Raw genomic sequence first — 17,121 nt, 5'->3', positions numbered from 1 at the left:
TTCAGTCCTATTTAATATGAGGAGCTATTATAATTCTGGATGAGTTCAGTGTTTCTGAATAAATGATCTGCAAAATTTTTCTTCTTCAGTGTCCTAATACTCTGTTCATTATTTGAACGATATGTCAGTTAGTTTCAATAGATGTGCTACGCATGCACATTTATGCACATACACCTTAAGAAATGCCTCATCTCCTTAGTATGTGCTTGCAGGCGTGTTTAAAAAGAATCCTCTGAAATGATTCCACAATGACATTTTCAGTAACCATACAAACAATAAATATACCTTTCGCCTAGAATTCAGTGATAAGCAAGCATCTTAGTATTTTGTGCGTAACATTAGATTAAAAGCTGAATTCAAAAGAGCAAGTTGACCCCAAATCTTGAGGTCGCATACTACCAACTTTCTCTTTTGCGTTCATCACCATTATTGATGAATGTTTCCATCTCTCTAGCTGGAAAAGCATTACCAGTATGCCTGCAAGCTAATTTTCCTCTATCATTCCAGCAAATGAGATGAATGCAGTCAATTAACAGATGACATCAGATGTCAAAAGAACAGAAAACCGAAGCAGCAGATACTTGCTAGAAAAAGAATCCCCAAGTCATGGTACAAACACCACCTCAATGGGGCACACAAAAGAACCTGAAGCTGGCTCAGCAAGCACTTCTAGGCAACCATAAATGTGAACTGGTTCAAGGTTCCCAACCACCCCCAAAGCACAATCAAGAACCATTTCTCTTTTTCACATTATCACCAGCTCTGGTTTGGTAAACCAGCGTGGTGGTTGAAGCTTCGCCCTCTCCCATGCCGATTGCTTCCTGTAAAGTGTCAAGCTTCTTCAGCTCCCCATGAAATGAATGCGAGTACAAAATGGATAGTGGGGGACAGAATGAGGGCATAAAAAATGGCCTGATTTCTGTGTATCACGGTACTCAGGTTCTGCCAGGACATGTTCTTTGTCCTCAGGACTTGGCTGCTGGACGAGGCTTTTCTAAAGTCAGGTCATGTCATACCCTAGACAGAATTAGAATTATATGATAAGTGGGGACTGATGCAGTGGTGAAGGAATTTACAGGGACCTCTTTGATCAGGAGATAGTTTGCCTGGAGAGAACATCAGGAGGGCCATGGAGGACAACAGCTAAAATCAGGCTGAGGTAGATGAATCATACGTGTGGGTAACCTTAATAAAGAAAGGGGTTTTCCAAACTACGTAGGAGTACACTCATCACTCTCACTTTTTACACACTTCTATGGACTGCTCCTCCTGAGCATGCACAGGCACTGGAATAGAGCCGAGAACAACTGTTGCTTCATGTACTTGTACCTGCAGCTACTTCCTCTGGTGGCATCCAAGTTAATTAAGTTTTGAGATCACAAGGTAAGAAAAAAATAGCCTAAAAAACACCTAAAAGGCCACATTTAGTGAAAAGCCCTGTATATATAAATTGAGTCCTTTCCAAAGTCATTATCTTTTTGCATGCTTTGGCAAAAAATCAGACTTTTCCACAGAACAGGTTTAGTCAAAATTGTTAATTTTGTGAAACCTAGCTCAATGCAAAAATGATTATTGTGACAAAAAAAGCTGTGATAATATTTTGAAAGATCTCAATCAATAATCCCAACACACTTTCCCACAGCTCACAAAATTAAAAAAAAAAAAAACAAAAAACAGCGACAGCCTAGATAACAAAACTAGTGGTAAATTCTCATGCAAGGTTTCAGTATTGAACATAATGGCTTCAGAGCCTTAAGTCAGCTAAACCAGGGCATGTACAGCATCTCATGTTTTCTCAAAGACCCACATGAAAATTGCACAAAACTGATTTTTCAAATTACAATCAGTATTTTGATCTGGTTTGTTTGTACTTCCCCTATAAAGACCCTACAGATAAAGTAAAATTTCTTTTAAAATATGAATTTCAATAATAATATTTGATTACAAATATTTACAACATTTCAAATCATGCTGTTATTTAGTTTGCAACATTTCTCAAGGGACTTATGGAACGTTTGAAAGGAGACGAGTGTTACAAACCTTATTTCTTCTAAATTACTTGTAAACTGCAAGTACATTTAACTGAAAAAAAAAACCTAAAAAATCATGTTTACCATGAAAACCGTAAGGGCTCAAGACAGTCTATTTTCTCCATACAATGGGAATAAGAACTGGTTATAGTTACTTGCTGTCCATATCTCTATTAGTGCTAGGGAAGAGCTAGCTGCCTTTCATTAAATCCTTGGCTGGTTACAACAGTCTCACCATCACCGCCCTTTTCTTCTACCTCCCCCCCTTCAAATTTTTATATCAAAGTGAAGGATTTTATCATTATTTACAACTACAACAAAGAACGTTAAAGGAACAAGGCACACTTTTTAAAAATCCGGGAGTGGAAGGTAAAAGAGCTGAAAAGTCACACTCGTAAAAAAGTCTGAGAAACATTCACTGAAGCAACAAGAACCAGTTTGGGAAAGAGAAATTCCCAAATTCTGTCCCACGGAACCATCAACTCATTACATCACTAATTAGCTGGTCATGCAGATTTTTGTCCTCAGTTTCTCTTCCAGTGTGTTTCTCCTCAGCGGTACTATCTAAAAGTTGACAAAAAACAGTGCTTGAAAACTTACTATTCCTGATAGGATACTGATAGACATAAAGCTCCTACTTTAAGTGTTATTTTTACATCATTTTTCAACACTTGTGTTAAACATCCATGAAGTGATGGTGAAAATATTATAAAAACAACCAACCTTTAAAAACATCAGCAACACACAACCTAAATGGTTTATCCACTGATCTCTGTGGTGGCTTGAAGGAATCTGCAAATAAATTGGTAAGACCTTTTAGAATTTCTGTATTCAATAACTATCTCAACAACTTCTCACTTAGGGATAAATCAATTATATTGCATTCCAAAGACTTTGTCCACATTTCCCCCAAAATATAAGTTTTGACATACACAGGACTAAGATACATCAGTTTTTAAACAAGGAAAACTGCACTCACCAATTTGTTCTAACAAACACTTTCCTTTATACCACTGCGTGAGGTCACTTGACTGACCCCTTGTGACCAAATTTTCACCACCAAGGCCACTTGTTGGAATATAAGCCACATCTGATTCCTAATTAAGAAAACAAACAGAAGTTAAGCATACATTAATAACAGGATCTTCTAGAAGAAGCAAGAGGTGCATTTTTTCAATGTTACGCATCTAAGCTATAAAAGAACAGTTGGCATATTCGTATTTCCCCCGGAGAAGGCAAGATTAGTCAATGGATCCATTTCCTTTCTGTTTACCTCTTGCCTGATAGAGTTGGAGATATTTAAACATTACCACAGCAACACTAACAACTAGAAACTGAGTTCAGTTAACAGACTCCAATTCCATCTCTGACAGGCAGAACTCCAGTTTGAATTGCTGGTTTATGCGTAGGGACTTCAGGAAGGCCACAGTGAGTCCGAATGGATAGTAGTCAGAAGCAAGGAAAGGCGAGAAGAACAGTTGAGAATGGCAAATGGAGTGTGCTCTTATAAATTCATAATCCACACTGACACGTGCTCTAGTATAAAACTCTCTATTGTCATTTATGTAATCCTGAACATTAAGACAGACGGTCCTTGGTCTGTTCTGCTTTGGAAACTACAAATGAGGTGAGTGCCCCAAAGATTCAACAGACCTAAACAAAGATGATGGCAGAAAGAGTATCAAATAACTGACTAACCTTATCCAGGGTTCAATGTACCCCCTACCAGTAAGAAAAGGAACCTGCTATATACTGTGTGCACATAGTATTAGCAGAAAAGAGACACAAAACAACCTGACTGTAAGAAAAGCTCATCCTACCCAAATGCCAGAACAAAGCAACAAAGGTCTCCAAAATTGACATTACCTTAAAGCCAGCTTGTTTAAGAAACTGGCCCAGCTTACTCGTAATTTCCTGAAATCTTTCCTGTTGCCAATTGACCTAAAATAGAAAACAGATTATGATAATAAAATTGTACATTTTTAACCATGACTCGAACATGCAGCTGCGTGTCATCAACTCTGTAGTACCAGTAGGTGTTCTTCACACACAGCCCCTAAGGAATTTATGAGATTTCCAGGTGGATTCATAGTTAAATACATAAAAGTATACACATTACTGACAGCAAATAACACACCACTTAACTTCCAAGCCCCTTTAGTTTGATTTGTCCTTGAACAGCACCTTTTTTCTAAGTTTACATAAAATTCAGATTCAGCAAGAATATATACAACATGGTAATAATCTAAAATACAACTACTAATATTTAACACACCCTACAGGTTTAAATAAAGCTTTTGGGGTCTTGACCTGAATGACCACCAAGATACCCTTGCACATGCCACTGGGTTAACTGCTTATGTGAGATTTTTCACAAGTACAAGAGGGATCCCTACTAATTTTAGCACTAAAACTATCCTTCTGTGTGCTTTGAAAATACACTCATTAAAAAATAATAAAGTATTGTAAAGTCCAAACACAAGAGACAGAGCTGAGAATCAAAGAAACAAACAATACTTCGTTATTAGTTTCACAACATTGATCCTTAAACTTAGGGTCCACAATCCTAGATGGAAGCCCTTCAATTAAATGAAAAAAAAGTAAGGATGTACCTGGTCCATTTTATTGACTGCAACAGCTAGCTGTGTCACTCCAAGAGAGCGCACTAATAATCCATGTTCTCGAGTTTGTCCACCTGTCTCAAACCCTGCTTCAAACTCTCCTCTGCTAGCATCCACAACCAGAATAGCCACATCAGCCTAGATTAAAAAAAAATACAATGAAAAGTGGTTAAGAGGTGGAAATAATCTCAGTGAATATGTCAATCAGCAACACTTCACACAAGATGTGCTTTACACAGGAGGAATCCTGATGTGCTTCAAATGTAATTGAAACTTCTCAGTCCTATCTGTGTCATGCCCACTTCGGGGCGATATTATGGCATTATGTCATCTCATGCCATAAACCACCATTTCCTGTAAAACACATGCCAACTCTTGGTTTTAGGAAACCCATCCTCTTCAAACTACCCACTATGGATGTGCCACACAGACCTCAGCTAAACAAAAGAGGCCTGTGCTCCAGAAGCCTAAGAACGGGTACAAGCACAATGTCCAGTTCTCCCTGCCTCAGTCTGGACACCTTCATAGTGAGAAGCTGCAAAACTTACAGATCAATCACCTCACTCTACAACTGGGACAACCGGGTGACTGCATGTTGGATCTTGTTGCTTCACAGTCCACCCAACATACTGGAGCATGCCAAAATCACAAGGTGAAAAAGATGAAGTAGCCTATTTTATCATCTAGGCAAATTCTCTGCCAGAGCATTAAGAGCAAACAGGTATTACACAGTCTACAGCACTGCATAAAAGTCAGCATCTAAGTACAGGGAAAAAAAAAACAGATTTTGCTGTTAGCCTTAAATGCTGCTAATATTTCTTCCACTTTTCCTGCTTTGGTAAGTAACAGCCAGTTAGACTGTCATCATTTACCAAGCAACGGCAATGGACATGAAGAATAAAGGTGCTGCTGTCAAAAGGCAGGTGTAAGATGATTTTATAGGACTGATAAGATGGACATCATGGAAAGAGGAGAAAAAAAATAAAATGTACTTTTCTCCCTTTCTGTGCATGCTTATGCTTTAGGATGCCAGGGGAAGGATCAGTGACAGCACGTTGTCCTGGCTCTGAATTCCCCTCGCCTTGTCCTAGGCGTGAAATCCCCACAGCTCATACAGAGACAATGCAAGTGTGAGAACGGGAAAAGGCTGAGGGATGAATTTCCCCACAGCTCTCAGCATCAGAAGTGTACTGCGGTGAATTTCTCCCTCAAAAAAAAAGGACCTCCTGTATTTTCTAAATTATAAAACCCATACCTCGGGACTTACGTGAATTAACCATATGTATCAAAGGCTAGATCCTGGCCCTGATAAGGCTAATTTGCATTTTGCATAACAGCAGTTGGGGATTCACCTCCTAACAGAATTCTCCATGATAAAAAGGCATCAGAGCCCTTTCCATGTTTGCTTTCTTCCACCCGTTGCATCAGCGCTGAGCCCACTCTAGTAGGCAACAGAAACTTGCAAAGTTTCGGTGATTCCTTAACAGGCTTCGGAATAGACTAGCCCCTCACCATCCTGAGAGCTGAGGGAACACAGAGATACCAAGTCTTATTTGGCCAGCCCCATCTTCTGCTGAAACAATACAACTGCTGGTGGATCTGCAAGTCTTCTCTTAACACTTCTGCCTCTATTACTTTTCCCCCAAAAGACAAACCAATTTAAATTAAGGTTGTAAAGAAAATGGCACGGCTGAGTCAACATTTTCCACTGTTATGAAACAAAAGATCCATTTCTAATTTTAAAACTCCTGAACTACCTACAACATATGCTCCACAATATAGATGACTGTACAAGCTCTACACAATACTTTGCCAACTTCTGACTCTTCTTCAGCCTAACCACTGGGTCACACAGTCTGAATTCTTACCCAGACTCTGCTTCAGAGCTAAAGCAGAATTTGGGCAAACCAGTCTTCCTACAGTATAGCTCTCTATCTGTAAAATCATACTAACAATACGCATCCTTACTGATATCTTAAGATAAAACATTTCAGACCATAATGACAGACACAAAGCAAAAAACCTCTACACAGTAGTTTAGCTTCGGAAAAAAATATATGTTTGATTACACCTCAACTTTGGAGAGTTAATTCTACTGTTTAAAAAGGGTGCCTTTAAGTGAAAAAATTTCACGTGTTTTATTTTCATGCAACCACATGTTATTCTTCTCCTCCTCTGGTTTATTATTTCCATAAATTAAATAACTAATGTCTATGAGAATGGCAAGTGCCATACTGAATTCGATGGGAAGTGCCCAATACTTTTGACTTTACTCACTGTTCCTAAAGCAAGTGGCACGTAGTCTCTGCAAGCACCCTCTTGACAACACATACGCATTCTGCATAAACTTGGCTATCTATGTTATGTTTTCTCATCTCATATAAAATACACTGTTAAACAGAAGAATGGCATTTGTCTGACCTCTCCAGATCTTTTTTCTTTAAGCTTAAAACCACTTAAAATCTTTACCTCCAAGACCACTTTCACAGAACTTGTTGTTGAGTAGACATACGCCACATTTGAATAGCTTTCAAAGCTCGCCTCTGATTTTATCAAACTGCAACTCAGTATTCAAATTACTTCCCTAATAAAACTCTCCTCCAAAAAGTTAACGTCCAAAAAAAAAAAATAAAAGCAACTGCCGTTAAACAAACACATTCTTTTTTAAGTTTAGAAGACTCACGAAAACCTCAAAGATATCTTCACACCATCAATGATTCCATTTCATCTTAGATTTTAAAAGCAGAAGAAAACCAATTTAAGAAAAAGTTATAAATAATAATGCTATTGAAAAAAGAGTTTTAGACCATCTCTACCTGTGCAGCTCCTGTGATCATATTTGGAATGAAGTCTTTGTGGCCTGGAGCATCCATCAGTGTAATTACTTTAGTCTTTGTCTCAAATTTGGTCATACCCACATCCATCGTCACTCCCCTTAAGCAAAGCATACATGCAGCACACCATTAGAACTGCTTTGAAAGCTTCATAGAGATATAAAGTAAGCTATTAAAAACACAATCATGAAATCATACACTTCATAGCTTTCATTTGATTTAGCCTGCACAAAAAAATAGAAAGAAACAGCCAGAATTCCCAGTTCTAACTCCATGCACCCATAGACTATGAACCAACAAGCGCAGTGAGAACATGAAAATTGTGCTGCATATTTAAATCATTACTGGTTCTACTTTTAATACTTTGCTCTTCAGAAAAGGGCATCATAGAGTAACAGAAACATAGCCACGAATAAAAAAATAGAAGGTAGTGGACTACAGGAATACAGGTATACATTTGCAAAGATCCACATGCAGAACTACTGAGTATGAAGGAGGAACCACAGTGCTTTGACTCGGGTTCCACACCTCACTAAACCACACGTTCTGCACAGCGCATAGGATAGGATTCATCTGATCACATGCAAAAGCCTATCATGCACACATCTGTATCTGGGTTAGTCATCTGCATCTCCCTTTATAGATGATGAAGACAGACAGGTACTTTCAAGGGACAAAACTTCTCACATTAGCACAGCTACCTCCAGTGACAAAAAGAAAAAAACAACAATAAAATAACACACCCCCCGCCAAAACTCTTAACATTTACAGATGGCTCCAGAAAGTTTTTCTTTAAAAACACAAAACTCAAAGTAAAGAGAGAACAGAATCAATTAAAAATACCAATTCAGACAACTTCTCCCTTTATAATTACAATTTATCTTCTGAAGAGAAGTCTGGTACCTAAATGCACAACTGTTTGATACTAAAAAAAATCCTAGACCACGGGATATCACTTTTAAGGCTCATGACAATTATTCCACAAACTTTACTTTCTGTTAACATTTTACTCTTCACAGGCAATAAATACTTGTCTCTATTTCTGGTTTTACATGTAAATTACAACCTAACAAAGGTAGCTTGTATAATTAAATAACATACTTAATATGGTGTTTAATCGTTCTATTACAGATCTGTGAAAGGAACTGATCTTCAAAGTTTGTCTGTTTTACACCCAGCAACATCTACGTGGATTAAGAAAAAGACCTTTCCCCCACCAGCTTTTCCTCTTTTACATCCTTAGACTATATATCCATGACAACACAACCACTACAGTATCATCAGCCCTAACTGACGTAAAGTTACTTTTAAAATTTGTGTTTGGTCACGTCAAGACTGTTCCCCCTCTTCCCTGAACCTGCACCCCCCAACACAGCTACCCCCACTCAGGTTTGTGTCTGCACTTTGCAAATGAAAGGACTCACGAAGGCAAAAGTTTAGCTCTATACAGGGACACTGCAAAAGCGTATCCACCTTTAAAAACAACAAGAGCTATACACTCGATAGGGACTGCCTTACTGTATGTTCTTCAGCATCAGTTTACATTGTGAAGGTTATCTTTCCAACCAGAAGAGCTTATATGCTATGAAACCATGGGTGACAAGTGATTGTAAAAATATAAACACAGAAGAAAATGCTTTTTTTTTTTTCTTATTTTGTGAACACAGGCTATCACGTCTTTAGTATCCCATTTAGTGTTCTTAGATTACTTTTTTTAAATTAGCTTCACTGCTTCCCTATTACACACTTTTTCAATATGATAAAATTTAATTTTAAATTTTGTATTTCAAGTTAATAAAGTAAAGGCAGTTTATAAAGAATACAAATATAATTTATTAATGTAATCAATTTATAGATTCTATATTCAATGTAATGTAAGTCACATGTGATGAACTGGCATTTCAGTGCTTAGTTTATAACTGTGACACCCTTTCAGAAAAATTGTAGAAAAACACCTTGTAGAAAAATTTAACCTAGACCTTTCCCATACAATGATAACCAAACTGAGAGAAATTTGGCAGCCATAAACCAGTTAAGGCAGCTTTAAATGAACTAATTTGGCTATTAGAAGCATTCCGCATTGTATGTAGTCCTACCCTGCACTCCACAGCATGGAAATATGTGAAGAAATACTCCACTTTTCTTTCACATTTCTTATAACCAAACAAGGATATTATTTATTTTTCTTTGGATAACATGTACTCATACAGCCAACGAAAAGTATTTGCTGGTAAGTACTGAATATCTTTGAACATTTAGAATATTTCTAGGAAAGTGTTATTAGTAGATTGATATTTCCTAACAAATACTGCTCTTTCAGGACAAAAAGGTAATTCTCTTTAAAAGATATTTCTACCTTTCTCTTTCTTCACCAGTTTCATCCAAGACCCATGCATAGGCAAACGAAGCTTTGCCAGCCTTCTTAGATTCCTGTTCATATTTGTGCATAGTTCTTTTGTTCACATTTCCCAAAAGGTAGAGTAGATGACCCATTAAAGTACTTTTACCTGCATCAACATGTCCTATGGAAAGAAATATATCAATTTTATTAATTTATTCATTTTAAATATAGTACAAGAAGAAATATACTAAAACACATGAAAATCACATGCACTGATAACGCTTATGCAATCCACAGAATTTCACAGTCCTGTAAGACAGAGGTACAGAGAGACGGTTTATTGAAGCAGTCAGTTAGCATGACAGCCATATAGCACCTCCAAACTCATACTAAAAAGAACACACTGCAAGAACGAAACCAAACCAAAGTGCATTTTACTCTGCTGTCAAAAGGAAGCTAAGTCAACCTCACTGTCCTAGTCAAGGACATCTGAATGTACTCCCTCCAAAGAATAATGGTCAAGCAGATGCGACTGGAAACAGTATGAGATTTCCCTTCCCTGGTGAGAGGACAGGTTTTGCTTCTGGATCACAGACAGATTCAATCAACACAGTTTTTAATTTCTATGTTTGTCAAAAATGTAATTTAACACTATTACCTATTACCACCAAATTAAGCAGTTGCTTTCCTCCTTGTCTCTTCTCCAACTCTGCTTTCACATCTATTTGTGGTTTTGCCTTGCTTGACTTTTTTACTGGACTAGGCACCATATTCTGCTCTTCTGAAACCTGTGCCACTTGGGATGAAAGAGTAGATTTTGAGACTGCCTCAAGTACCCCAGAAGCTACACTGGCATCTTCAGTTAACGGTCCCTTCTGAGGTGTGTTAGCATGGCCATTTTCTTCAGCAATCACACTAGGGGAAAAAAGAAAACACAAGGAATGCAAATGACAAAGAAGCCATAGAAACATAGGAAAGCAATTGCGTTTTCCCTTCACTATCATGCAAGCCCCAGACAAAGAGTATGTGATAAGGCCATTAAGGTGGAAATGATAAGCGGCTGGATACAAACTGCACAGATACCAGCTCTGAACATCTTGTCTGAAAAGCACTGTGTACAAAAGCAAGATAAGAAATAATCTTTTAAAATACATGAAACAGATAAACAAAAGCTTCCCACAGCCACTTCTTTTAACAGGGAGGGAAAGGGCAGTTTTGCAGAACAACTACAGAGATCTGGTCGTCTCTGAAGTAAAAGCCCACGTCAACTTTGAAGCATCGCTCCTAAAACAGCTTCCACATACGCTACAAGTATTACAGCTCAACATCGCAATGTTCTATCTTGAGAACAGCAATTCAGCATGAAGAGCAGACACTCAAGTGTCTCCACATCCAGTGTTAATTTTTCACTCTCCACTTTCTGTTTACATACCACAATTAACTTCGCAGTTTTCCTCTTTTCACCTTCTATAAACAAAACTACTTATTTTGGTACTTCAGAATCCCACATCATGACATCTCTGCTTTTATTTGACATTACTTCTCATTTTCTGTCTGCGTAGGAGTATTTGCATTGTATTAGTCCCTTTCCGTTGCATATATCTTGGAAAACAATATAGTCCAAGCATGTTAGTCTACTGAACAAGGCAGTTCAAGAGTTACGATCTAAAAAATTAAACCTAGAAAATGGTCGGACTGAATGCAAAATTAGCCTCTCATTATAGCACTAAGCAATATGGGACATTTTATAGATCTCCCTTTTTCCCCTCATTTCAGAACCCACCTATGCAATCAGTACTGCAGCAGACATTGATTTTCACACCTTTTTCATAGGGCCCAAAGCCAAGTTTTCCTCTTGACTGTGAAACCCCAAAGCAGAAATGCGACCACTCAATTTTTTTGGCTACAGATCCCCAACCCAAGGCCAGGGTCTTGCATCAAGGCTGGATACACAAGCACATTTCTCAAATTAGTTAAGCAAAGAACTTAGTTTATGCCAGCCATGCTGGTGGCAGGGGAACAGATGGTACCTGCGCTTCTGCATAATGAATATACAATTCTGTATAAAGTCTACTCACAAGAACTTATCCTATCAAAATATTCTAAACCACTTGAAGGTGAAGGACAAGTTTATATCAAACTACTGCCTTAGGTAACACATCATGGCATTTTAGATTTGACACTACGAAACCAGCTGTACTGTATCACCAAGTACAGTTTTAGACAAACTCCAGTATATAACATCGTATCTTGACAAGCTGAATACCCTGTATAAGAAAATACACTTGATCCCCTAAATTCCAAAAATTAGTGGGTCATCATTGCTTTAGATGTAGCTATGAAGAAAGGTGATTACACATGAACTATTCCACAGAAAAAATAGTCACTAGAGTTATTTGTGCTTTCTTTTACTGGGAAATATAAGTACATTTGTATAAAGATGAACAGAAGGCTCTATTTTTTAAAATTCCCTAAATATTACATTAAGTTCAAGCTGAAAATCTACTTTGGAATGCCACAACAATTATTCTCTCCAATGTCTCTTCAGGGACATTTTACTTCACAAAAGTTGACTGAAAACAATCAAGTTGATAGAAGGCAATTATGCAGAGAACTGTGGTGACAAAGCTTTCTACATATTGCTTTAGGCAATCCTGCTCTAGCAGGGGAGTTGGACTAGATGATCTCTAGAGGTCCCTTCCAACTCTGAAGATTCCGTGATATTTTAATAACGTATTTTATATCATCTGCATGGTATCAAATACATGAGTTCGTTTTTGCCTGAATCATGTATTAAGAGAGCCTCATATATTTACAATTAATTTGCATTAGACATCTTTCATCAAGATTAAGAGTCTCCCTTTTTTCAGATAAATTTCAGTTCAGTGTCAGCGTAACATCTAGTAATTTCACACTGTAGTATTATGACTAGTGCCAATATGCAAAGGTCACACTGTAATGCAAATATGGTATTTTACATTGGTATCAAGTGTTCTTCTTTGAAATTCTAATATTTGAAGTTCTGGAGAAACATATTTGTATAAGAAGCCATATCAAAACAGCCTTTTCAGTTGGCAATAGCTTTCTCTCCTTTCCAACGTCTGCGTTTCTTCCCAAACTAAATTCTTAAAAATAAAAAAAATTAAAAGGAAGATATTTAGATGAAGCTGCAAGTAATGTGACCCAAAAACATAATTATCATGTTTTTGGAAAGCTTTCCAAAATAAATTCAAAGACTGTCACATCAAGTCTATTAAAAGACAAAAATGTATTTTCAAAGACAGGTTATTTGTAAGCTTCTAAATTCTACTTTTTTTAGGTAGGTAATGATTTTTTTTCTAAACCCAGGTGCTCAGATCTTCTTGCAGGCCAAAGTCTATGTCAGTAAAGATTCCAAAAAACAGGATGGATGCTGAGTGTAGAATTACAGCACCTGAAAGAATCATGGTTATTGCCAGATAAAGTAACTACTCTCTCAACTCTAAGTAGCTTGTATTGTGACTGCCACTGCTTAGGGGTGCCAAATAGTTTTTATTTGGATGGTGCAAAGAAGTGGTGCTAGATACAAGTGAAATAACGACTAAAGCATGACTCAGCCATCAAAACATTAGACCTTGCTACTTTTTCAAAGGTGCAATATTTGGACAGTCAGTACACTGCTCCATTTAGAGTTTTACAGGTTTCAGGTATTACCATGTTTTGGAAACCTGAAAACAACCTGTGGCATGATGAACCATGACTTGTAATTTCAGAGGAGAAACATCAGAATGGATAGAGCAAATGATCTACTTACAGAGCACCTCTGATGAGGTAATTCAGCTTTTTGCTGACCAATGTCAAGGGAAGGGAGAGTGAGTTTATTGCTAGGTACCTAAACAGGAAGATGGGCAGATGAAGCGTAAAATTCCAGTCTCATGGAAGCAGATGGAGAGAGATGCAGCAATAAGACCCTGGCACAATTAGTCAATCCTCATGGCAACCAGATGAGTAGTTTACTAGAAGTTTGATTACAGCTCAGAAAAATGCTAAGGAGCTTCATCTCTAACAGTCAATGAAAAAAATTGATGACATTGAAAGTGCTTTTCAGTAAGCCTTTCCCACTGAGATTTTTCAAAATTATTGAATTGAAAATTTCTGCCAGAAGACAGAGCACACAGGATAGCATACTAGTACCTAGTATGTTTCCAGTGCAGGCAGTTGAGGGTATAAACGAGTCAATTGCATTAGCAAGCCTCTTCAATAGCAAACTTCCAACTTTGTCTGAGTTATGTTGAACCACCATATCAAGAAAAACTTGCATTTGGAGAAAGTGTCTTCCTAACCAATTGCTTGCATCTTTGTATGAGAACTTGATGGAACTACCAATAGCTGTCTCAGTTTGCCAACATCTGTGCCTGCCTGACACATCACTGATAGCCACTAACATGGAGCCATTGATTAAGCAACTCTTGACTTCTTTTAAAGGACAGAACCATTAAGCACCTTGTACGTGCACTGAGGTCATGTGCTCAAGGAAGCTCGACCGCCAGCAATTCAGGCACAAATGTCAGAAAAGCTTACCGCAGCTTTTTGTTAGGAAATCAGCAGACAAAAGCCTGGCAAGGACCAACATTTAGTCAAAACTAAAACTGACAGGCCAGAAACTTCCTATGTTATTTTGCCAACAAGGACCGTAAGAGCAAACAGAGTAAAATGTTATGGTTACATCACTGTTTTCTGGGGAAAATGAAGAAATACAACATATGTTGTTATAAGACATGTTAGAAGACACTCAATCTCACAGAAATGTTGAAAGGTTCACACTACCATGCATTCAAAGAAGAACCCGAAAGCTTATCTGCTGAAGATTAACTCTGCATAATTTAGCTTTTAAACATTATTTTCAGTCTTCTAGTCTGGATGCTTAGTGAATTATTTTTATACAACCGACTCTTTCGGAGTACTTACAGTCATTACAGGAACGTCTACATTTATTTCCCCTTTCAAAATTATTAATTATGCAATATTGGTCAGGCTGGTTAAAATAATCACCCTTTTTTGCTCACAACTTCTTCTGCCTTCCTTCAAGACTTAACAGGAAGAAAAAGCCTGGTAAATAGCTTTGCTAGAGCATCAGAAAAACAGTTTGTCAGAAGTGAGCAAACTCCATTTTCTGTAGACAATCCCACTAAGAATACACAGCAAAAATCAATGCTCAAAGCAATTCATGACTTCTAATAATCCATCCATCTTAAATAAGATTCATTTATTATTATGAGGTCATACCTCATAATAAGATTAAATCATAAAGACTGAATAGCCAGTCAAAGAATGATTATTTTGCTAATGCTAGGCCACTGGTTTTAAAAACATGGTCCATAAATTACCTTTAAGATCCCATAAAAGGTGAGAACAAAAACTAGTTCATATTATACAATCAGTACTATACATACTATACAATCATCTTCTAATGGTGTCTGCACCAACACTATACAAATATTTGGGAGTGAGAGTACGGGGCACAATTATGGGGTAGTGGAATCCAAACTGCTATGAATAATTTAGAACACTGCATTTGGTCAGTGATATAAACTATGTATTTAGAAACCTGTATTATTATAAACCCTCTCCAGTACATTTATCAATGCAACATTAAAATGTAACATAAAAAGGGTGTGAAAAGAGTCAAAAGAACAAGCCTTTCTTAGGCGTTAATAAACACAGATTCAATCTGTTCCCTGACAACTCATCCTTATGCTGTCAATAATCCAGAAGATAACTGTAGAAGAAAAAACCAACTCTGATACTCATGGAGTTGAGGCAGGGGTTCATGTTTTGCTTTGCTTTTCAAGTTTAGAAACAGATGTGTACAGAGACATTACAAGCTGGCAAGACAATGCTGGTGCTTCAGCTCACCACAATATGGAGACTATGGTCTCCATAGTACAGACTATGGAGAGACTGTGGAAAGGAGCCAGTCAAGCTCCAACTGTTAGGAAAAGAATGAGGAGAGCAAATGCCTCTGTCCTACAGCAGAGAGGGAGAAATATACCTCCTCCCCCGTTCTTCATGTCAAGGTCCTATTGCCTTGGCAGTGCCTCCACAGCGGCCTGTAGAGGAAAGAAGAAAGGAGGCCATCACAGACCCCTTGACACAGGGGTCTTTAGACATGCAGATAACTTTATAATTTAAATTATGCTTTCTTCCATATTCATTGATTGGCTGTACTCCACATCTCATGCTCTTTTAAAAACCACTCCACTTCTTACCTATTTCTCCCACTTAAAGCTAAATGCCTAATGTGCATTCAATTTCTACAGCAAAAGAGGCTTGTTCTCAATTAGTATTTCAGCAGTACCACTAAATAAGTGAGGGGAATTAAAAAGCATCTTCACAATATTGAGGATTTATCTAAAGGGATTACCACACAGGTCCTGAAGGCTAATTTTTTTCTATCACAAAAAAATAGTATGTCACTAAACTGGAAGCAAGCATGATACAAACTATTTCAGGGTCCCTGAGGAGAAGCAGAGTGGCTGAGAACCATGTTAGAACCAACCATCTTTCCTCAGAGACCAAGTCATCACTAGCCTATCCAGGAATTACTCCCATCTACAGATGAAGAAGCATTCTTCTTATCTCCTCCTTCCCTATGGAATAGGCACACATACACAAAGTGTGGCAGTTGCTAAATAAGTATCAGAGATACAAAATTCTATTTTCTCTCTTTTATAAACAAAGATTTTAAAAAGTCATTATCACAGCTAAAAAATTCAATCACTACTATCCAGGACTAGTTGGCAGATCTTTTTCACTCACTTAAGATGCCTTTCTTTTTATAAAATTTTATCCAAGTTAATTTAATCCATAAAAGTCCCCACAAAAAACTCCAACTTTTAAGAGGTATAGTAGAAACACCAGCGATGAAGCTGCCATGACGTTGACAGGAATTTCATGATCGAGTCCAGTTGTCACACCCAGAGTCACAGATAAGTAGAGGCAAGGGCAAGAAAAAATTATATTCCCTTTTATATGTTGCAAATCCCAAACACCACAGAAAGAGGCTTTTGAAAGGCCCAGAAATTTTTCATTTGGAGCTTATTGCATCTAAGTAGCTGAATGAAAGTGATGTCTCTTAGCAATGGCATTTAGCAGCAGAAAGGGAATAACAACATCAGCTTCACACCTTATAGTAAATGTGCTTAAGAGACGAAGTAGATGCAACTGCTTGTTTTCCACTCAGTTATCAAACATGCACAAGATACTGTAAAATAAAGACCATGCTGCCCTCTTACTCCCAAAAACGCTTCCAACAT

At 37.6% G+C, this 17,121-nt stretch overlaps 1 protein-coding gene across 4 annotated transcripts in view; it reads right to left on the bottom strand.

Annotated features, from left to right (window-relative positions):
• HBS1L (HBS1 like translational GTPase) overlaps window positions 1-17,121 on the bottom strand; it is a 62,602-nt gene that overhangs the window by 7,980 nt on the left and 37,501 nt on the right. For all 4 annotated transcript variants that reach the window (XM_054193821.1, XM_054193825.1, XM_054193822.1 and 1 more), the window contains 7 exons: window positions 10,485-10,741; window positions 9,842-10,007; window positions 7,468-7,585; window positions 4,643-4,789; window positions 3,897-3,971; window positions 3,010-3,127; window positions 2,754-2,822 (listed from right to left, as the gene is read on the bottom strand). In XM_054193821.1, coding sequence (XP_054049796.1) covers window positions 2,754-2,822; window positions 3,010-3,127; window positions 3,897-3,971; window positions 4,643-4,789; window positions 7,468-7,585; window positions 9,842-10,007; window positions 10,485-10,741 — 950 coding nt within the window. The remainder of the gene's footprint in view (window positions 1-2,753; window positions 2,823-3,009; window positions 3,128-3,896; window positions 3,972-4,642; window positions 4,790-7,467; window positions 7,586-9,841; window positions 10,008-10,484; window positions 10,742-17,121) is intronic.

The sequence above is a fragment of the Rissa tridactyla genome, chromosome 3 (assembly GCF_028500815.1).
Source record: "Rissa tridactyla isolate bRisTri1 chromosome 3, bRisTri1.patW.cur.20221130, whole genome shotgun sequence".
Lineage (NCBI taxonomy): Eukaryota > Metazoa > Chordata > Aves > Charadriiformes > Laridae > Rissa > Rissa tridactyla.
This window is presented reverse-complemented; position numbering and strand designations above follow the sequence as displayed.